Consider the following 23601-nt stretch of genomic DNA (forward strand, 5'->3'; position numbering starts at 1 on the left):
AGAGAGCCTGTGTGCACACAAGATACATTTACTGCTTACTTTTCAGCCCTAAAATAGATAGATAGATAGATAGATAGATAGATAGATAGATAGATAGATAGATAGATAGATAGATAGATAGATAGATAGATAGATAGATAGATAGATAGATAGATAGATAGATAGATAGATAGATACTGTAGATAGATAGATAGATAGATAGATAGATAGATAGATAGATAGATAGATAGATAGATAGATAGATAGATAGATAGATAGATAGATAGATAGATAGATAGATAGATAGATAGATAGATAGATAGATAGATAGATAGATAGATAGATAGATAGATAGTTAGATAGATAGATAGATAGATAGATAGATAGATAGATAGATAGATAGATAGATAGATAGATAGATAGATAGATAGATAGATAGATAGATAGATAGATAGATAGATAGATAGATAGATAGATAGATAGATAGATAGATAGATAGATAGATAGATAGATAGATAGATAGATAGATAGATAGATAGATAGATAGATAGATAGATAGATAGATAGATAGATAGATAGATAGATAGATAGATACTGTAGATAGATAGATACTTTATTCATCCCCTAGGGGAAATTCAGGGTATCTCATACTGTAGCTCACACAATAGACAAATACAGACAATAACAGTCGTTCACCAGTTATGTCCGCATCATGAATAAAAAAGTAAGCACATGATAAAAAAGTACATCATATTTACCAGTAATAATAATAAAAAAAATTGATAAAATAAAACAGGTGTATAAAACAGGTGTCTATAAAAACATGCATAATGCTACAGTGACATGCCATAATATCAAATGAAACAGTAAATTACAAGGTGCATGCACTGTATTCTACCTCACCCAGAATCACAATAGGAATGCCAATGGAAATATAATGTTTTAGGCAAATTTGTGCATCAGGCGGGAGGCAGCTAGCCTCTGTGCCGCAGTTCAATTAGACCGTGGAGATTCCCATGACTTGATTTATGTCAGGAACAAGGTTGCTCTGACTTAAGTCAGTGAACATCTTTCTGTGTTGGTGATGTGCCTCTTCAAGCGTTTCTATAATTTATCCACATTGACACATTGTGCACATTTGCTTTGTCAATCCGGGGGCCCTGCTATGACCAATTACCCCACAGCTATGGCTGGAGATGGTCGATGGACTCAACGGACGGTAGATGATACTGCGAGTGTACCATTATGCACACGCAGGTTTTGTGAGGGTAGAAAATATTTAAGCTTTTGAGCGATTCGTTGCTTTGGAGTTGTAGTTACGCTAGTGCGTGTGGGCGACGGAGAAGCTTTGTTGTTGTTCATTGCCTCCCCCCTGTCGTGCCCATGGGGGAGAGAGTGGTGTGTGTGTACGAGGCAGTGGGTGAGCCTGGAGGCTGCCAGATCCAAGTGTGTGTGAGTGTGTGCGTGCACGTGTGTGTGTGTGTGTGTCAGACCAGGCTGCAGAAACAAATTAGTGGGGGGGCATAACATTTTCTCGGGGGGGCACAATGGTTTTTCAACACAGGTTCCCTTTTATACGTTTCAGCTTGGCGCTGCCCACGGTGCTGAACTAAACAGCAGAGGCAATTGAAAAATCAAATTTCTCTCTATCTTAAGAACTTTCACTTATACAAAAACAGACTGAAGGGATATATATAACAGACCTGCTGGGGCAGCGGACTGAGAGCAGGGGACACAAACAGGCTGGATAAGATGGTCAAGAAGGCCAGTAGCGTGGTTGGGCTGGAGCTGGACTCTAGCGAGGGTGGCGGAGAGGAGGAGCCTTGCTAAGCTCCAGGCCATCAGGGAAAACCCCTCCCACCCACTATACACAGACTTGGCTGACAGGAGGAGCATGTTATAGGCTCACACTACCTAAATGCAGCACTGAATCGCACAGGAAGTCCTTCATTCCGACAGCCATCAAACTATACAATGCATCACTGTGCCTCACTGCATCACTGAGCACAGAGTGACAATTACCATCTTCCTGGACTCTTACTTTTTCAACAGCACTGTGCAATATTACACCTACTGTAGACTTCAGTATATTTTTACTGTATTTATTTACTGTATCTTTTATTCTATTTTTATTCTATTTCATTTTATTCTATTCTTAGGCCATTTGTTTTGTTATTCTTATTTGTGACTTGTTCTGTCTAAATGTTTAATGTTGAGTGATTTGCAGTGTCAAATTTCCCTCAGGATAATACATTTCTATTCTATTCTATTCTATATATTTGAAAAGTCTCCATTTATTCAACACTTCTGAATTCACTGACAAACTGAACTGAACTGACAAAAATAACTGACAAAATTCCTCCACAGGCTACTCACCATCATAAGTAGAGCGGCAAGCGGCGTTTGGGGACAGAGTGAAATCTTCTTAAAACACTGCTCCTCCACTCATTCCTGAACTTTTTTGTTAAGTCCTTCTCAAATGCCAACTGAATTAAATTGGCCTTAGTTGCGTCGATGAAGCATACTAAGGCGATGTTCTGTAAAGACGTTCTTGAGGGTAGAAAACGAATTCTCACAGAGTGCCGTGCTAGCTTCAGTAGTGTTGTTGTTGACATCAGTGCCCACTAGGGCTGTCCCCGACTAAGGATTTGGATAGTTTACTTTGATTAAAAAAAAAAAAACGTTTTTTTTTTTTTTTTTGCCAGGGTGGGCACAGCTGACTCAGTGGGCGGGCCCGGCCCCCTAATGCCCGCCCATGGCGCCGGGACTGGTGTGTGTGTGTGTGCGCGCGTGCGTGCACGTGTGGGTAAAACCAAAGACAAAGGCTTTGATATGTATATCAATTGATTTCTACAATCATTACAACCGAAATGAAGATGATTTGTTATAATTTGGCACAAAGCGCAGCAGTGATTTGGATGCGGCTCGCTGCGAGTGCCGTTCTCCCATCTCTCACGCAACAGACAGAGCTCTGCTTACACAGTCACCACATTGTGAAATTGGGCAAATACCTGTTTAACTGGATTCCTATCGGTTAATGGATTAATCATCGACTTTCCTGTGTAGCAAACACTGGAGATCAACAGCAGCCCAAGCTGTTCCCTATCAATGCAATTCCACTGAAACTGTGGAATAATGATGTTTGTAGGCAAAACTCTGCTTCCGACGACCAAACCGCCTGTGCATCATAGCTTTTTTCCGTCCCTAGTTGTATTTTTGACCGTCTCTTTTCTAGCTTGCGGTGGGGCGTGAGGGAGGGAAACCAGGGGTTCGCCGGGAAGACGATGTTGACAGGAAGAGGGCTCCATAGTACCTGCAGAGGGAGGTGCAGTCCGGTGGGGGCCAACACAGAGTTGGCCCAGGCTCCAGCGGTGACCACCAGGCTCTCGGCGCGGAAGTCTCCACCGGAGGTCGACACAGTCACCACAGCGCCGGGCGTGACCCCTGTGACCTTCTGGCCATCTCGTATCACTCCGCCCAATTTTTGGAATTGCCCCTGATAACAGAAGGAACAAGGGATTTAAAAGACGTTTTAAATGTTGCATATTGTTGCATACCTCTCCTCACGTTTGCCTATTATTAATAATTCTCTGTATATCTTATCTAAATGGGAATACAAAGAGAAAATAGAGACACAGCTAAGTGTGTCTATACATAGTGTGCGGCAGGGACTACACACAATATCAGACCTTAACACTTTGAGTGCCACTCACGGCTTTTCTCTTGTTTACGCCCCGACCGTTGAATGCCACGGTCACGAGTATTCTCGGGTATTTATTTTTTATTTTTTTATTAGCGATCTGAAATCATATTGCATCACGCGAGCCTACCGTTGGAGATCCAGGGACCGCCGGCGCTCAGATGTGAAAAAAGCGCCCCCTATCGTCTTCCAGATGGTAAATCACCCTTTTGGAATGGACTCAATGAAAGTGAATGGGAGAACGGATTTCTGACTCCACATTTTACTTCTCACTGATGCAGCCGGGGTCTACCAGAGTTCATTCTGGAGCCTCTGAGCCGCGCGGATCATGTGTTATACTGTACACACGATGGATCAATACATTTATCGATTTTTTCGAATGGCGATCGGAAATTGGAATAAACCATTTGGATACCATCTGACCTCAGGTAAGGAATCTATGTTATCAGTGTTAGGATAATCAGACTCGTTTTCACGGATATATAAGCGTTTATGTGATATGTGATATGGCTGTTTTGACTCTAAAAGCCATGAGGAAATAAGAGCAGCGATTATCAGCGCACGGCACAAGCGTGAGTCCGCACACATAATTATACTATCGATCATCTAGCGTTTATTTGAAAACGATTCATAAATAGGCCGACAAATGACAACGTTCTGGAATATTCCAGTAAAAGGCGATTATCATAGGCATGGGTTGTTTTTCCCCAGAAAACGGGTGATTTTCAAAATGCTATCAAACGGAAATGAAGCGATAAAAATACAATCTGCCTTGCCAATGTTGACTGGCAAATGAGTCTTTGATAAGCAACGGGCAGATTAGACACATATCCATAATTTAAAACATAGATTAGGCGATATTAACGTTAACATTGGCCGTGGATCGGTGGCATTCAACAGGGTAAAAAGGAAAACACGGCCAGCACTGAAAGTGTTAAAGGGAGACCAAGCGGCACGGCTAACGTTGCTGCCTTTTTACGCCTTTTTTTAGGTTCTATACAATACAAGGTAAAAGACAGTGGATAAGTAAAAAGTGTGCTTGTGTGGTGCGTAACTCACTTAAGGTGCTTTTATGTGTATGCTATGTGACCCGGCACAGTCTAACCCGTCTTGTTAAGGAGCTCGCGATTCCTCAGAAAACCCCAAAATGTCACGCAATTCAGAAATAGGTTGACATGGAGATATTGGCAATTTTGAGTGCTTTGAAATGTTCTCTATATGTCTCCTTATTTGCTAAACGTAATACAACTTGTAAATGTGTTAATTATTGTTAGATTGTCCTACAGTATTATTTTCCTCGCTGTGTGAAAAAACGACAGTTGCGTCTGAGGGGAGTGGCCACTGGCTAAGTACTTTCTGTCTCGGGTATCGGAGAGGAGAAGCACAGACATGAGAGGAGAGGAGACGCACCAACATCCATTCCGAAACAACGGGCCCAGTACTTTGTTGGTGGTGTGAAAATATGCAGAGAAATATTAATATCTTTGGAACCGTTTGTGTTCAATTGTATCTGAATTGGGAGATTATCTTCTCTCCGTCACAGCATGAACTCAAACTGTCTGGGGTCCTTCAGGATCCTGTGTGCCTTGCTGACGCACCGCTCTGTGAATAGACTGTCTATGGGGGGTAGCTTACATCTGCAGGTCTTTTCGGCCGTTCGCACCACTCTCTCCAGTGCTCGGCGGTCCTTCTGGCTGGCGTTTCCAAACCATGCGGTTGCCTCTGTAGAAGGCCCTCATGATGTGCGGCCCCATGCCGAACCCCTCAGCGGCGTGCCATGTGACTTCTCTGTAGTTAATCACTGACCGCACCACTAGGGACACTGTAATAATACCATGTTCACCTGAACACTAACGAACAGCGCAAGGTGTTCCCACTCGTGGAAAAGACCAGAGAGGGAGCAGGGAACAAAAGCTGATGCCTGGGGTTGGTAAGTGGTGCTTGTGTCCAAGTCCAAGTCAGAGTCATCAGTGGTCAAGTCCAAGTCGAGTCACGAGGCCTGAAAATCCCTCGAGTCCGAGTCCTGGACTCGAGTACTACAACGCTGGCGTGTACAGACAACAAGCTTGACCCCATTGACTTTGCACTAGTTTGTGGCTACACTGTAACTAGCTGGAGCTAGTGTGAGGAACAGCATGGATTGTGCTGAGAAAGGACTCTATAATAAAATAATAATAATGGATTGGATTTATATAGCGCTCTTCATGTTCACGAGGACCCCAGAGCGCGTACAGAGTCCATTATTCATTCATACACAGTCATACCGGTGGTGGTAAGCTACAATTGCAGCCAGAGCTGCCCTGAGGCAGACTCACGGAAGCGTGGCGAATAATCATCGCCTACGGCCCCTCCGACCACCACCAACATTCATTCACATGCATACACATTCATACGAGGCAAGTAGGTTAAGTGTCTTGCCCAAGGACACAACGGCAGTGGGATGGACATGGGCGTGAGCGGGATTCGAACCACCAACCCTTTGAGCATTGGACAACCTGCTGTACCCCTGAGCCACGCCGCCCCACTATCTATTGTTGATCTATGGATCAACATCATCACTGGTTAGTAGGAAACAGGGGCTAGAGTTCCAAAAGTCAGAACTATCCCTTTAAGATAACCTTCATGAATTCATGCAAAGGTATGGATTTTGACTATACCATCATGATGAATATAATACTAATAGGCTACAAATGATTATATATATGTTGCTTTAAGTTATTCCTTGCAAAAATATTAAGACTTTGGGATATAAACTGGATTAAAATACCTTTTGAATGAAAAAGCAAGGCGCCATGACAACTGTATTTTCATTAAATACATTCAAAAGATGTAATTAGCATGAAAAAAAAGAACTAATACTGTCAAATATTTTTGACTTTGACCATAATCAGCCCTAATTCTGCTTCTCATTATTCCAACTGACTTCTGGGAGCAGATTCTGGGATTAAAGGGATCCATTATTGCACGCTAATGTGAAGAACTGCAGGCCGATGGGATTACACTACAGCAGTCACACACAAGGACATTACACTGTATACCGTGTGTTGAACCGGTCCTAGATTGGGGTTAGTCACAATGTAATGGGAAACTGGAGAGTCGTGGAGGCAACAGAGAGGGCCGGGCTGCTGGAACTGGAGTGATGTAGTGTTATTCATATTAGTTGAACCAGGGGCCAGACCCCTGAGAGGGTTTTGAATGACATTGCTTTTATGGTGCGTGTGTTCTCAGCTTATTCCTTGTGTTTTTGAAGTATTAAATAAGTATTAAAGCTGCAGTAGGCAACTTTGGAGAAATTAGCAAGAGCCCAGCAGAAACAGAGAAAGCTCGACATCACTTTTATCCCCTCCACTGACTCCCAGAGGAACCAGAAGCTTCACGCTCAGTGGAAAAATAAATCCCAGCCTCTGTTCGGCAGGTGGATTTGCACATTGTGTGTACTTCTGATTGAATGCAGGGAGCTGATGCCTTTGGCCACACAGCGGTTTTGGGCTAAGTGGTGTTCCTGGGGTCACGTTGTAAAACTAAGACCACCGTCGTGTTCCTCGTCAAAAGGTACACACGGTGTAGCTGCAAATAAGAGGCTGGGAAATATTTCTTATTTTTTTTTAATTCAGCTTAAAGCTGCTGGTGCCTCTGTGAGTCTGTGGGAAAGCTTTGTTACGCTGCATGGGCTTGAAAAGTGATGCAGAGCTCGCTCTATTTCTGCTGGGCAGGTCAACTCACTCTCATTTCTCAGAAGTTGCCTACTGCAGCTTTAAGTGTCATATTCCCAGTACTAATCCAAACACACCATGTTCCAAGGTCTGTAACAAGCCACTGAAGTGAACGCAGAGTGACTAGTCAGCACTGAGACCATCTGAAATGAATAAAAAATCTGCTTGCCTAACTGTTGAGTCACAATTACAGTACATACATGAATAAATTAAATACATTCATTAAATAAATGAACTATACTCAGTCCACTTTAAAGGTGTTTTGGGTGACATTTGGTCTGATCCAGCCACTGGAGTGAACTCAGACAGATATAGTCAGCATGTTTTGCACAAAATGTGAACACTCTGAAGTGAATCAACATGAATCACCCCACCAAGAAGACTAGAAGGTGAACTGAGCTCACACTCTTTGCCATTATACAAGTTCAGTTTGTTTCACAGGGGTCTTTGTTTCAAATATGCACAGAAAAATGCTGAGTTGTATGGCTGAAATGGGCAAAGTGCTAATACACTCTAACAGGCAATACCTTTCAAAAGGCATTGGGCCATAGTTTGACCGCTAAGCCATGTCTGGATACTGGATAGGCACAGAAGTCAGCCTTTTAGCCGATAATGAGGAAGGTCTGGATTAGCTTGACATCTGTACAGACTACAGATATGCAAAGTTCATAATTACGAAAAGCTGATAAGCCAGTCCAAGGACATGTTGTAGATATGATCCCATTTCGACTGTTGGACATTTCAGGAAAGGCCCAGAATTGAAAACCCAGGGCAAGAACTAAAGGACAAGAGACCAAATACGTTTTTTCTTTTACATCTGCGTCATAGAGAGCATCCTGTCAGGGGAGACTAGAGGCGGGTACCGGAAGAGCACCTCTCAGGACCGCAGGGAGGGGTTAGCTCAGTCAGGTGCACCGTCCGAGACCAACTCCCTCGGTCAGTCCTTTGAGCCAGTAGCCGTCAAGCTCTACAACCCAAGGACAAGGACTGACTTGGTTAACCGCTGGACAACGGTTGGAACTGTTGGAACTGTTAGAACTGAACATTACTTCTACATTACATTACTGTACATTTTACTGTATATTTCTGTATATCTTTGGCTGGATAGTTGTATATTTAAGATCTTTATGTATATAGACATACCAGAATGTATATCCCGGGCCATATTTTATTCTTTATTCTATTTTATTCTTATTTTTAATATTATTAGTGTGGGTGACCTGGCGAAGCCAGGTTGCCACCCACACTATAGATATCTATACTCTTTTTATTTCTTTCTTTCTTTCTTTATTCCACCGATTTTGCAAACACCACTCGTGCCAGAGCGTTCGGCCCCATACACATGAAAGGTATCAAAACGAGCGGCTTGCCTATGTCAACTCCGGTATTCGAACTCGTAAAGTTTCACCACACCGTCTGGCTACGAATCGACTTTAAACGGTAAAATTTCGGCCCCATTGGAAATGCATTGCAATTTAGAGTGTAGCAGCTGAAATAATCTTTTTTCCCCTACCTTGGGTGAATTGCGAGTGTGATCTCAATTTTGGACGTAGAAATAAAACAAACACATCAAAACGATGACACGGCTGTCAGCCCTAGTGTGGGTGACCTGGCGAAGCCAGGTTGCCACCCACACTATAGATATCTATACTCTTTTTATTTCTTTCTTTCTTTCTTTATTCCACCGATTTTGCAAACACCACTCGTGCCAGAGCGTTCGCGCCCCATACACATGAAAGGTATCAAAACGAGCGGCTTGCCTATGTCAACTCCGGTATTCGAACTCGTAAAGTTTCACCGCACCGTCTGGCTACGAATCGACTTTAAACGGTAAAATTTCGGCCCCATTGGAAATGCATTGCAATTTAGAGTGTAGCAGCTGAAATAATCTTTTTTCCCCTACCTTGGGTGAATTGCGAGTGTGATCTCAATTTTGGACGTAGAAATAAAACAAACACATCAAAACGATGACACGGCTGTCAGCCCGCTCACAAAAGAAAAATAAATGGAATTGGACATTTCTATCTCAACTGACGACCATTTGTTTGAAGGTTCTCCTCCCCATTGACCGCCATGCAATCGCACTCTAGAAATCACTTTTTTCACACTATTTTTTAGCCTTCTGTTCCGATCGCCGAAGGAGTGCCACAATATCGCACGAATGTCACAATATCGCGCACAACCCTTCGCCTACTCGTTGTAGTGCTCATGTGCGCGTCACAACGCTTCATCTCTTATAGTTTTCTTTTAATCAATGTGACAATGCAGTCATGCATCTGCCTCCATAGAAATGCATTGGATAGAAAATATGCAAGTCATAGTGATTGCTTCACCTGTGTGGCTCATGGCTCACTCATGATTGGTTCAGCTGTGTGGCTCGTGGCTGAGCTGCCAATGACCTCATCCACTTTAACCCATCATTGCCCATCACTGTGTTGCAGTACTGAATTATCCACTTGCACAAATTGAAAGTAGGCACTTCCGGCTGACTTCCGGTTACCAATAGTACTTCCTGTCCCATCCAAATACATTGGTTTTAGCTACTTTTCTCCCCTTATTTAAACAACTTTGTCGGCACAGAGAGGCAATGAAACGTTTGTATTATTATAGTATAGAATGTATTTAATAAGCAAACGTTTGTCAGCAGGGTTTTTGGGCTGTATTTCATGTAAAAACGTTTACTGTTAGTTTCCTTGCTCAGCCAGCATTAGCCTTCATTAGCTAACAGAAGCTAGTGGTTAAACAGGCCGGATTAGCTTTGAGCTAACTATCTTTCCCGACCCATGTATTCCCATTCTAAACATAATGTCAGTTTACAAAACATGACCTGTCTATATAACGTTGAGGAACAAATTATAAGTGTGTGGGTGTGTGTTTTGGTGAACATTGGACTGCAAACAGAAAATGCATCACAGTTAGACAGTAGCTACTGTTAGCTGCCCTCCGGATTAGCTTTGAGCTAACTATCTTTCCCGACCCATGTATTCCCATTCTAAACATAACGTCAGTTTACAAAACATGACCTGTCTATATAACGTTGAGGAACGTTATCTCCCGGGACGAGTAGCCACGTTAGTTAGCCAACAACCAGCCAGGCAGCGCCGTTATCTCCCGGGACGAGTAGCCACGTTAGTTAGCCAGCAACCTGCTCTCACCATGTCTCCCTCCCCAGCCCCCTGCTCTCATCCAGTCCCCTGCTCTCACCATGTCTCCCTCCCCAGCCCCCTGCTCTCATCCCGGCCCCTGCTCTCACCATGTCTCCCTCCCCAGTCCCCTGCTCTCATCCCTGCTGGCTAACTAACGTGGCTACTCGTCCCGGGAGATAACGTTCCTCAACGTTATATAGACAGGTCATGTTTTGTAAACTGACGTTATGTTTAGAATGGGAATACATGGGTCGGGAAAGATAGTTAGCTCAAAGCTAATCCGGAGGGCAGCTAACAGTAGCTACTGTCTAACTGTGATGCATTTTCTGTTTGCAGTCCAATGTTCACCAAAACACACACCCACACACTTATAATTTGTTCCTCAACGTTATATAGACAGGTCATGTTTTGTAAACTGACGTTATGTTTAGAATAGGAATACATGGGTCGGGAAAGATAGTTAGCTCAAAGCTAATCCGGAGGGCAGCTAACAGTAGCTACTGTCTAACTGTGATGCATTTTCTGTTTGCAGTCCAATGTTCACCAAAACACACACCCACACACTTATAATTTGTTCCTCAACGTTATATAGACAGGTCATGTTTTGTAAACTGACGTTATGTTTAGAATGGGAATACATGGGTCGGGAAAGATAGTTAGCTCAAAGCTAATCCGGCCTGTTTAACCACTAGCTTCTGTTAGCTAATGAAGGCTAATGCTGGCTGAGCAAGGAAACTAACAGTAAACGTTTTTACATGAAATACAGCCCAAAAACCCTGCTGACAAACGTTTGCTTATTAAATACATTCTATACTATAATAATACAAACGTTTCATTGCCTCTCTGTGCCGACAAAGTTGTTTAAATAAGGGGAGAAAAGTAGCTAAAACCAATGTATTTGGATGGGACAGGAAGTACTATTGGCAACCGGAAGTCAGCCGGAAGTGCCTACTTTCAATTTGTGCAAGTGGAGAATTGCTGGACAGCGCCCTCTGTCTTGCGGGTGTCATTGTACTCAGTAGGGATATCCTCTTTCATTTTTCATTGGTCCATGTTGACCACCTTTCATTGGTCGATGTTGACCACTCCCCCGATCCTTAGACCACGCCCCCTTAGGCCACACCCCCTCAGTGTATCTCTTGAACCGTTTGTCGTAGAGACTTGCGGATTGTGCCATTGGTCGATGTTGACCACCTTTCATTGGTCGATGTTGACCACTCCCCCGATCATTAGACCACGCCCCCTTAGACCACACCCCCTCAGTGTATCTCTTGAACCGTTTGTCGTAGAGACTTGCGGATTGTGCCATTGTACTCGGTGTAATAGTGTAATAGTGTGTAATAGTGTAATAGTGTAATAGTGTGTAATAGTGTAATTGTGTAATAGTGTAATAGTGTAATAGTGTGTAATAGTGTGTAATAGTGTAATATTGTGTAATAGTGTAATAGTGTGTAATAGTGTAATAGTGTAATAGTGTGTAATAGTGTAATAGTGTAATAGTGTGATAGTGTGTAATAGTGTAATAGTGTAATAGTGTAATAGTGTAATAGTGTGTAATAGTGTAATAGTGTAATAGTGTGTAATAGTGTAATAGTGTAATAGTGTGTAATAGTGTAATAGTGTGTAATAGTGTAATAGTGTAATAGTGTGTAATAGTGTAATAGTGTAATAGTGTAATAGTGTGTAATAGTGTAATAGTGTAATAGTGTAATAGTGTAATAGTGTGTAATAGTGTAATAGTGTGTAATAGTGTAATAGTGTGTAATAGTGTAATAGTGTAATAGTGTGTAATAGTGTAATAGTGTAATAGTGTAATAGTGTGTAATAGTGTAATAGTGTAATAGTGTGTAATAGTGTAATAGTGTGTAATAGTGTAATAGTGTAATAGTGTAATAGTGTGTAATAGTGTAATAGTGTAATAGTGTAATAGTGTGTAATAGTGTAATAGTGTGTAATAGTGTAATAGTGTAATAGTGTAATAGCGTGTAATAGTGTAATAGTGTAATAGTGTGTAATAGTGTAATAGTGTAATAGTGTGTAATAGTGTAATAGTGTGTAATAGTGTAATAGTGTAATAGTGTAATAGTGTAATAGTGTGTAATAGTGTAATAGTGTGTAATAGTGTAATAGTGTGTAATAGTGTAATAGTGTAATAGTGTGTAATAGTGTAATAGTGTGTAAGTGTGTAATAGTGTAATTGTGTAATAGTGTGTAATAGTGTAATAGTGTGTAATAGTGTAATTGTGTAATAGTGTGTAATAGTGTAATAGTGTGTAATAGTGTAATAGTGTAATAGTGTGTAATAGTGTAATAGTGTAATAGTGTGTAATAGTGTAATAGTGTGTAATAGTGTAATAGTGTAATAGTGTGTAATAGTGTGTAATAGTGTAATAGTGTAATAGTGTGTAATAGTGTAATAGTGTAATAGTGTGTAATAGTGTGTAATAGTGTAATAGTGTAATAGTGTGTAATAGTGTAATAGTGTGTAATAGTGTAATAGTGTGTAATAGTGTAATAGTGTAATAGTGTAATAGTGTGTAATAGTGTAATAGTGTGTAATAGTGTGTAATAGTGTAATAGTGTAATAGTGTGTAATAGTGTAATAGTGTGTAATAGTGTGTAATAGTGTAATAGTGTGTAATAGTGTAATAGTGTGTAATAGTGTAATAGTGTAATAGTGTGTAATAGTGTGTAATAGTGTAATAGTGTAATAGTGTGTAATAGTGTAATAGTGTGTAATAGTGTGTAATAGTGTAATAGTGTGTAATAGTGTAATAGTGTAATAGTGTGTAATAGTGTAATCGTGTAATAGTGTGTAATAGTGTGTAATAGTGTAATAGTGTGTAATAGTGTAATAGTGTGTAATAGTGTAATAGTGTGTAATAGTGTAATAGTGTAATAGTGTGTAATAGTGTGTAATAGTGTAATAGTGTGTAATAGTGTAATAGTGTGTAATAGTGTGTAATAGTGTGTAATAGTGTAATAGTGTAATAGTGTAATAGTGTGTAATAGTGTAATAGTGTGTAATAGTGTAATAGTGTGTAATAGTGTAATAGTGTGTAATAGTGTAATAGTGTGTAATAGTGTGTAATAGTGTAATAGTGTGTAATAGTGTAATAGTGTGTAATAGTCTAATAGTGTAATAGTGTGTAATAGTGTGTAATAGTGTAATAGTGTGTAATAGTGTAATAGTGTGTAATAGTGTAATAGTGTGTAATAGTGTAATAGTGTAATAGTGTGTAATAGTGTAATAGTGTGTAATAGTGTAATAGTGTGTAATAGTGTGTAATAGTGTAATAGTGTGTAATAGTGTAATAGTGTGTAATAGTGTAATAGTGTAATAGTGTTATAGTGTGTAATAGTGTAATAGTGTAATAGTGTAATAGTGTAATAGTGTGTAATAGTGTAATAGTGTATTAGTGTGTAATAGTGTAATAGTGTACCGTTTGTCATAGAGACTCGCGAGAGACCCTCTCCCCTGTTGGCCGGCGGTGCACAGGCGTCACCCACACTTTCACAATTTCCCCCGCGCGGAATTGTCTAGTTATTAATATTATATATATATATTCCTATTTTAGTCCTATTGACTATCTAAATGTTTATTGTTGTTCAATGTTTATTGTTGTTCAATGTGAGCGATCTGTAGTGCCGAATCTCCCTCTGGATTTAGTATTTATATTCTATTCTATCTATTAAGGTTACCCTGCACACACTCTGGCTCACTTTGCACAAGGACCGACCATTCACTCATTTATTTATTTTCATGTGTTTAAGTCCCTATAGCTGACTGTTGCACATGTTGATCCCCCTTCTCCTCTCTATATATTACACACCCAGCCTTTTAAAACTGTATTTTGACTGTTCCGCTTCATGTATCATGTCATTTTATTTGGTGGTTTGTTTGATGTGTGTTTTAATGATTTCCCTTACCTCTGTGATGTATGTACCATCTGTCTCTTTTCTATTTTATTTAATTATTTTTGTCCCCTTTTCCCTGTTACCCTTCAAGGGGACCTTCTGTCCTCTCACCAGGCCATCATTGATAATAAGAATTTGTTCTTAATTGACCTGCCTTGTTAAATAAAGGTAAAAAGTTAAAAAGTAAGCAATTTATTCACATTTTCGATCGTATTTGTATACGCGCATTTATATTTATTGATAATCTGTTTATTTATACCAGGGTAGACTTAGGTTAGCTATATATATTTGTACCTGAGGGTTAACTTAGAGGATGAAGTCTGTATATTATACCAGGTTGGGCTGTACTGTATTATGTGCATAGTGATATTATTGATAGAGTATACTGTACATATGTGTCACCTGTTCAGTGATCAAGTACAGATCAGACCTTTATCCTTATTCATTTTTAATATTATATCATATTCATGATCCTTCCTGTGCCCGTCCTCCCCCTCTCTCCTGTTGCTGCTTTGAGACCCGGATTTCCCCACGGGTCATAAATAAAGATCAGATTTATCTTATCTTCCTCTTCATTACATCTATAGTGGGCGGTGCAGCGTCAAGGCCGAAAGGATCATAAAAGACTGCAGCCATCCGCACAACAGTCTCCTCTCTCTGCCGTGTCCAGGCAAACCCACAGAGCTCCAGACAAGCGGCTATCTCCACGTCATCTGATTTATTTGAGAGAGAGGTAGAAGCTAAAGATAATAATAATAATAATAATAATAATAATAATAATAATAATAATAATAATAATAATAATAATAATAATAATAATACACCTGTACATACACAGCGGAAATATTTCATTGCAGTGTACGTGTACGTTTGTATGGTAGGTGCCAAGTAAAACTTAAACCTGAGGTAAAAAATCACCCCAATGAGTTTGCCTTGTTTCAATTGAGACTGCATACCCACTGAAACACATTATGCTTACACACACAGGAGAGAGGTAGAGAGAGAGGGAGAGAAAGAGAGAGAGAGAGAGAGAGAGAGGGGTAGAGAGATAGAGAGGTAGAGATAGGTGTAGAGAGAGGTAGAGAGAGATGTAGAGAGAGGTAGATACGGAGGTAGAGAGATATAGATGTAGATAGAGAGGTAGAGAGAGAGAGGTAGAGAGAGTGGGAGGCAGATAGAGGTAGAGAGAGATGCAGAGAGAGGTAGAGAGGTAGAGATAGGTGTAGAGAGAGGTAGAGAGATAGAGATGTAGATAGAGAGGTAGAGAGAGAGAGAGAGGTAGAGAGAGAAGTAGAGAGATAGGTAGAGAGAGTAATAATAATAATAATAATAATTTAGGACCTGCTCCGAGGTCATCAATCGGCACACATGCGATGCATGCATGCAATTCATATCTGCGATTAACCCATCCTGTCGTCCTTCCCCCCCAAGGGCAGCCGGGAGCAGACAGGCGTCAACGTGAGCCGCGCCAGGGGACCAATCCAAGTGCTCCTGTCCGTCTTCGTCAAGGACGCCACAGCGTTAGCGATCTATTGTTGTGCATGTTTTTCCATTGGGTTTATCTTATCGGGGGGGGGAAACCCTTGCGAGCACGGGGAGAACATGCAAACTCCACACAGAAAGGCCTGGGAGATACCCCACCTGGGTAACTGGCATCATGGAAACCTGGTCCCCAAGCGGGAATCGAACCCTGGACCTTAGAGTGGTAGAGAGAGAGAGGTAGAGAGAGATAGAGATGTAGATAGAGATAGAGAGAGAGAGGGGTAGAGAGAGAGGTAGAGAGAGAGGTAGAGAGAGAGGTAGAGATAGGTAGATAGGTAGGGATAGATAGATAGATATGTAGATAAAGAGGTAGATAGAGATAGAGAGATATGTAGATAGAGAGGTAGAGAGAGGTAGAGAGAGGTAGATAGGGAGGTAGAGAGATAGAGAGAGATGTAGATAGAGAGGTAGAGCGAGAGAGAGAGGTAGAGAGAGATAGGTAAAGAGAGAGAGGTAGAGAGAGGTAGATAGAGAGGTAGATATATTTTATTTTATTAGGGATCCCCATTAGCTGGTGCCATAGCTAGTCTTCCTGGGGTCCACACACAAAAAAACATACAAAAACAATTATTATTGCAAAAACAAAATTATTAAAAGTCAGGGTACTACAAGGGTACTACAAGTCAGGGTACTACATGGTACCACAGAGTACTCCATGGTACTACATGGCACTACAGGGTACTACATGGCTCTACATGGTACTACATGGCACTACATGGCACTACATGGTACTACATGGTACTACAGGGCACTACAGGGTACTACATGGCACTACAGGGTACTACAGGGTACGACAGGGCACTACAGGGTACTACAGGGTACTACATGGCACTACAGGGACTACATGGTACTACATGGCACTACAGGGTACTACATGTCTGCTCTTTTGCAGCACCACAAACATGGGAACTCTCTAACTCTTCCCCCCCCCCCTTCCCTCCCCCCCCCCCTTCCCTCCCCCCCCCCTCCCTCCCCCTATCTCTCTGAGTGCCCGTCTCCTGGCGCTGACTAAGGTGATGGATGCCTCGGGTCTTGGCCAAGATTGTAGTGACTGCTCTACATGCACCTCCGAGGCCTTGGATCAGTTATTCACCGTCGTCTGTCCGTGGTCCTGTCAACTGATTAACAGTATTAACAGACTGTTAACAGATTAACAGTCAACGCGGTTTCATTGCTGGGTTAAGTACTTCTATTCTATTCACATAATACGCTTACTTCATATATCTACTCCATTCACATATATGCTTACCACTTGTATCTATTGCTATGTCCGCCCACTACAATCTCATGAGCTGTCTAACGCCTGTCCCGTCTCCCTGTCCCCCTATGACTTGCTGTCCTGGAGTGCTGACCGGAGTGTCGGACGTCCCGTGATGAAGGCCGGGAGGTTGCGACCCCCTCTGTGTGCCCCCCTGTCTCCGGAGGTCTCGTAGTGGTGACCGGAGTGCCGGATGTCCCGCGATGATGTCGGGGAGTTCGCGACCCTCTCTGCGCCGCCCCCTATCTCCCTGTCTCCGGCTGTCCCTGAGCAATGACCGGAGTGTTGAATGTCCCGTGACTAAGACGGGGAGGACGTGACCCTCTTTGCGCCGCCCCTGTGCCTCAAATAGATCCGCTATCAGCTCTATCTTTAATCTTTCAAAATGTTCAGTTGCTATCGCTATTAGCTCTATCTTTAATCTTTCAAAATGTTCAGTTGCTATTGCATGCACTCATCTGTGTTTCACTACACACATGAGTGCATGCTTACCAACTGTCCGTCTGCAACACTACTATCACCAACATCTAAGAAGGGAGATCCCCCCTTGAATGGCCCTTCTAAGGTTTCTCTCCTCCACACTGCCTGTGGAGCTTTTTTCCCTATTGTTAGGTTTTAGTGAGTTTTTCCTTACCTTCACGTGGGGTATGTCTGGGAGTGCTTGCATTCTTTCATTTATTTGCATTCATCTAAAAATGTTTGGACCTTATGGTGTTCTTGTTCTGTTCTTGACTTATTGTTATGTTTTCTTCTTGACTTGTTTAAAGAAGACCTGTACGGCCCATGGGGACATTAACGTGTGTTGTCGGGCCTTATAAATACATTTTATTTGATTTGATTTGATTCAGTACACACAATGCATAATGAAACTACTGTAACAATTAAGATAGCTAAAATTACATTACAGTGTAAAACAAAAACAAATAATTACTTTACAGTGTTAAAAACAATTTAAAAACAATTTAAGATTATTTTTTAAATTGAATCTACAGTAAATGCAGCAGAGGTTTTGAGGCAGGTTATTCCAAAGAGTTAATGCTCTAAAAATAAAAGATCTCCTTAAAGCGTTGGTTTTAGGACCTGGCAATTCAAGCTGCCCACTACTTAGATAGGGAGGTAGAGAGATAGAGATGTAGATATAGAGGTAGAGAGAGAGAGAGAGAGAGAGAGAGAGAGAGAGAGAGAGAGAGAGAGAGAGAGAGAGAGGTAGAGAGAGAGAGGTAGAGAGAGAGGTAGAGAGATAGGTAGATATAGGTAGAGAGAGAGGTAGAGAGAGAGAGGTAGATCGAGAGGTAGAGAGATAGAGATGTAGATATAGAGGTAGAGAGAGAGAGAGAGAGAGAGAGAGAGAGAGAGGTAGAGAGAGGTAGAGAGAGAGAGGTAGATAGAGAGGTAGAGAGAGAGGTAGAGAGAGAGGTAGATAGAGAGGTAGATAGGGAGGTAGAGAGATAGAGATGTAGATATAGAGGTAGAGAGAGAGAGGTAGAGAGAGAGGTAGGGAGAGAGGTAGAGAGAGAGGTAGATATAGGTAGAGAGAGAGGTAGAGAGAGAGAGGTAGATAGAGGTAGAGAGATAGAGATGTAGATATAGAGGTAGAGAGAGAGAGGTAGAGAGAGAGAGGTAGGGAGAGAGAGGTAGAGAGAGAGAGTTAACACTAGCACAGCCGACAAGGGGTCAAATGACCCCTAGGCATTTTCAATAAATGTATCCTCGTCATTCGGTCGAGCTCCAGCTCTGTCACTCAATGACTTTTCCTAAAAGTACCCATTTTATCTGGCACGGTTTCTGAAATTTCAAAATGACTTCAGGAACAGACGAAAGTCACAGCACTTTGCGATCGTCTAGCGCAGGGGTGGCCAACCCGTGGCTCGCGAGCCGCATGTGGCTCTTTGCCCGTCAATGTGTAGCTCTTCCATCAACATTTTTATTTTCTTTAAATTATAATATTTTTATTTTATTTTAAACACTTTTTTTTTTATGTCACTCAAACCTACATTTCATTGTGGTAAACCTCATATTTTTATATTCAGAGGTAATCATATAGTTTACACTGTTTATTTTTCTCATATTTCTCATATAAGCTGTCGGGTCATCTGACCCGTTCCTGGCGGGAATTAGTGGCATTTTCTCCATGGCTGTGCTCAGTGGCGGACTGGCCATCGGGACGTTCGGGACGAATCCCGATGGGCCGGAACCAAAGTGGGCTGGTCCAAAAAAAAAAAAAAAAAAAAAAAAAAAAAATTATACTTTTTTTTTACTTTTTTTTTTTTTACTTTTTTTTTTGGGCCAGTGTGTGGGCCAGTGTGTGGGCCACTAATGTGGGCCGGTGTGTGGGCCAGTGTGTGGGCCAGTGTGTGAGTCGGTGTGTGGGCCACTAATGTGGGCCAGTGTGTGGGCCAGTATGTGGGACGGTGTGTGGGCCGGTGTGTGGGCCAGTATGTGGGCCAGTCTGTGTGCCGGTGTGTGGGCCAGTGTGTGAGTCGGTGTGTGGGCCACTAATGTGGGCCAGTGTGTGTGCCGGTGTGTGGGCCAGTATGTGGGCCGGTGTGTGGGCCGATGTGTGGGCCAGTATGTGGGCCAGTCTGTGGGCCGGTGTGTGGGCCGGTGTGTGAGTCGGTGTGTGGGCCACTAATGTGGGCCAGTGTGTGTGCCGGTGTGTGGGCCAGTGTGTGGGCCAGTATGTGGGCCGGTGTGTGGGCCAGTGTGTGGGCCGGTGTGTGGGCCGGTGTAGTGTGTGGGCCGGTGTAGTGTGTGGGCCGGTGTAGTGTGTGGGCCAGTGTGTGGGCCGTATGTGGGCCGGTGTAGTGTGTGGGCCGGTGTAGTGTGTGGGCCAGTGTGTGGGCCGTATGTGGGCCGGTGTGTGGGCCATTATGTGGGCCGGTGTGTGGGCCTGTGTGTGGGCCGGCAATAAAACAATAAACAAGTTGCATAAACTAAATCAGATTAAAAATGATCACAGTTCTGGTTTGCCTTAAGATGCAGTTTAAGATGGGTCTTGAACATGGAGTATGTAGGGCACTCTCTAATCACAACTGGTAGGCTATTCCAGTAGTTACCACTTTTAACAGAGAACACAGTTTTTGCAATGGTAGTATACCGAAAAGGCACCTTACAGTCCCCTCTACTGATGGCCCTGGTGGTAATGCCAGTGTCTGCTTTCTGTTGGATGAACTCATTCAATGGGGAGGGGCAAGTCCATGCAGAACCTTGTACATGAAGCAAGTATATTTGAAAACTTGGAAATTCTCGAAACTTAGCATGTTATGTTTTTCTAAAACATTACAGTGATGAAATGAAATTGGTTTCCTATCAAATACTTTTATGGCTTTTTTGTAGAGTAATTCTATTGGTGTAAGAGTAGTGACATATGAAAGAGACCAGTTGATAAAACAGTACTCGATGTGTGATAAATCATTGAATGCAGAAACATCCTTGCAGCATTAACTGGCAGGCAGGGCCTGATCTGCCTGAAGTTTTCGATGTTAAACTTGACTGTGTTTGTCACTTTCTTCACATTACTTTTTGAAGGTCAATGTAGAGTCCAATGTGACCCCAAGATACTTGAATTAATGTACAATGTCCAGCTCCGCCTCTCCCAGAAACACATTAGAGTGAGTGACCTCTACTGGTGACTTTGTGAACATCATACACACTGTTTTCTTGGTGTTAAGTGAAAGACATGCTTTTGTTAGCCAGTCTTGAATGAGACATGAGACATCAGTGAATGAGATTCACGTTTCCTCCCAACCGCGAGTAGGCCTAGAAGCGCAGAAATGGAGAATGCAAAAAAAGAAAGGGTGGAGCTGAAAAAGCTAGAATTGCTAGTAAAAGACGCAGAACAATGTTCTAAAATTACAGACATGTTTAGTAGAGGAAGGGCTGGCGTTAGAGTAGCTGCTGCTGCTAATGATGATGAAGTTCAAGTGGAAGGAACCAACAGTAACATGACAGGTGCGTGCAGTAGCCTAGTGCATATTCTACTGTTGGTGTGTGCCGGTTCATGAGGGCTAGCTAGCCTATACTAGTTCTTGCAGTGATTTCAGTCATTCTATTACAAGACAATGTGCTTTCCGTATTCCTGATTCCTTACAGCACGTGGACGTAAATAGTCGTGACTCGTGACGTTTTTTCTCTGACTAAAAGTTTAGTTAGCAATGTTAGGACTAGTGCCCACCACAGCATCAGAAGCTAAAGTGCTAACCTAGAGAGCCAATCAGAACCTAGGACAGGCTGCAAATTAATTGGCTACTAATATTATAATAGTAAATACTCAAATAAAATACTATTATGTTCCCTTTCAAATTTTCATGTTGATATAATATTGGTAATCTAATTGATTGAATTGATTAGTTGCCATTTTACATGCTTAAATAAGATGTACCTTAGAATTCCCAACAGTTAGCCATGTTCTCGATTAGTCTCATCTACATGTTTGGAGATAACCACAGCTAACTAGCTTAAGCTAACAACTAGGTCAACTACTACCCAGTAGTTAAACAAATGTGATTGCATATAACAGCTAACTGCTACAGCTAAGTTGGTAGTTAGCCTATTCCATTAATGTTGAATGTATTTATGAAGGTTGTTGATGGTGGTTGGCGCTGAATAGCATACATGATTCCGTCAGTCTGCCACAGGGAAGCTGTGTTTGCTGATGTTGCTCACGACCACCAGTAGCGTATGACTGTGTGAGTGTGAATGCTTGATGGGTTCTGTGAAGCGCTTTGTGGAACAATGCTGATATACAGTTAAGAATGAGTAATTCGCTTTTGGTTTTTAAGAAAATGGTTTGTAAAGCTATTTTTGAAAACTACAAGGGTGAATAATACTGTTTTTTTTTTTGCTATTTTCTTTTAGAATACTGTTTTGGAGTCTTAATTTTTTTAATTTTTGTTAAGAATATAGGACAGGCATAGGCTATATAAGCATTGCTTCAGTCTGTACCTTCTCAGTCACTGTAAAATCAAATATTGTTAAATGATGGTGTATATTGTATTGTGTGAGATGATGACTGAATAAACTACTACTACTACTACTACTACTACTACTACTACTACTACTACTACTACTACTACTACTACTACTACTACTACTACTACTACTACTACTACTACTACTACTACTTTGGGTGTTTTCAAAAGGCTGAAAAACGCTGTATGAATTCAAGCCATTATTATTGATTGCTGATGTTCTTCTTATGCAGTTGACTCTGAGGAAAGAGAGAGCGCCCAGTCCAGCACAGCTGACCCTGAGGGGAGAGAGAGTGCCCAGTCCAGCACAGCTGACCCTGAGGGGAGAGAGAGAGCCCAGTCCAGACAGACAGACAGACACACAGAGAGAGACAGAGAGAGAGACACAGAGAGAGACACACAGAGAGAGGGAGAGACACAGAGAGAGAGAGACACACACACACACAGAGAGACACATACAGAGAGAGAGAGAGAGAGAGAGAGAGAGAGCGAGAGAGAGAGAGAGAGAGAGAGAGAGAGAGAGAGAGAGAGAGAGAGAGAGAGAGAGAGAGAGAGAGAGAGAGAGAGAGAGCAAACAAGCTCTTGGAATGGGTGTCTGGGAGGAAGTGGGGGGTCTTTCGATGTTGATTAAACGGCAAGCAACTAATGTCATGAGTGCCAAATTAAAGGACAATAAATCCAATCTAACTGAAATTGTGTAGCACAGACCTTTTCTATGGATCAAAACCTCAATATTATTATGGTGTAGTTAATACTTCATGTATCCTTAATCCCTAGGCTAATGAGGCACTAAGATGTTAGTAAAAAAAAGAAAAAACATATGCCAATGACAGGAAGTAACGGTATATGTATGTGTGTGTCTCTGTGTGTGTGTGTGTGTGCACTGTGCATGAGTGCACATCTAGGGGCGGTGTGTAGATTTGGTCTCCCTGATGTTGACTCCTTAGCCACAGCCTTGGGTTGTTTAATACTGGACAAGTGTTTCATAACGGCCGTTGTGTGGGCCGGTTTCGGGGCCGGTGCGTGGGCCGGTGCGTGGGCCGGTGTGTGGGCTGGTGCGTCTGAATGTCCCGGGCTGAATTTGTGTCCCAGTCCGCCACTGGCTGTGCTAGTGTTAAAAAGGGAGGGAAAAAACATAGAAAATGGAACATAGAACCTCCAGGTAGATCGTATACAGACAGAGCACCAGGGTTTATTGCCAAATAAATTCCAAAAGAATGCCCGCACAACTCCATCTTTCTCTTTTTCAACCTCTCCAGCAGCTGTCCTCCTTGCATACCCGCTCTTCTCAGTACCTCCTCATTCTTGATCTTATCCTTCCATGTTATCTTCAGCATCTTCCTCAGCGTCTACATTTCAAAAGAGTCTATCATCC

General features: G+C 42.1%; 1 protein-coding gene across 1 annotated transcript in view; it reads right to left on the minus strand.

Moving 5' to 3' along the window:
- pipox (pipecolic acid oxidase) overlaps positions 1-23601 on the minus strand; it is a gene marked incomplete at both ends in the record, with an annotated part of 137268 nt that overhangs the window by 66669 nt on the left and 46998 nt on the right. The window contains one exon of the mRNA XM_084315137.1: positions 3293-3475. Within this exon, the coding sequence (XP_084171263.1) occupies positions 3293-3475 (183 nt within the window). The remainder of the gene's footprint in view (positions 1-3292; positions 3476-23601) is intronic.

Source organism: Notolepis coatsorum, assembly GCF_963971535.1.
Source record: "Notolepis coatsorum genome assembly, chromosome: 1".
In the NCBI taxonomy this organism is placed as follows: Eukaryota; Metazoa; Chordata; class Actinopteri; order Aulopiformes; family Paralepididae; genus Notolepis; species Notolepis coatsorum.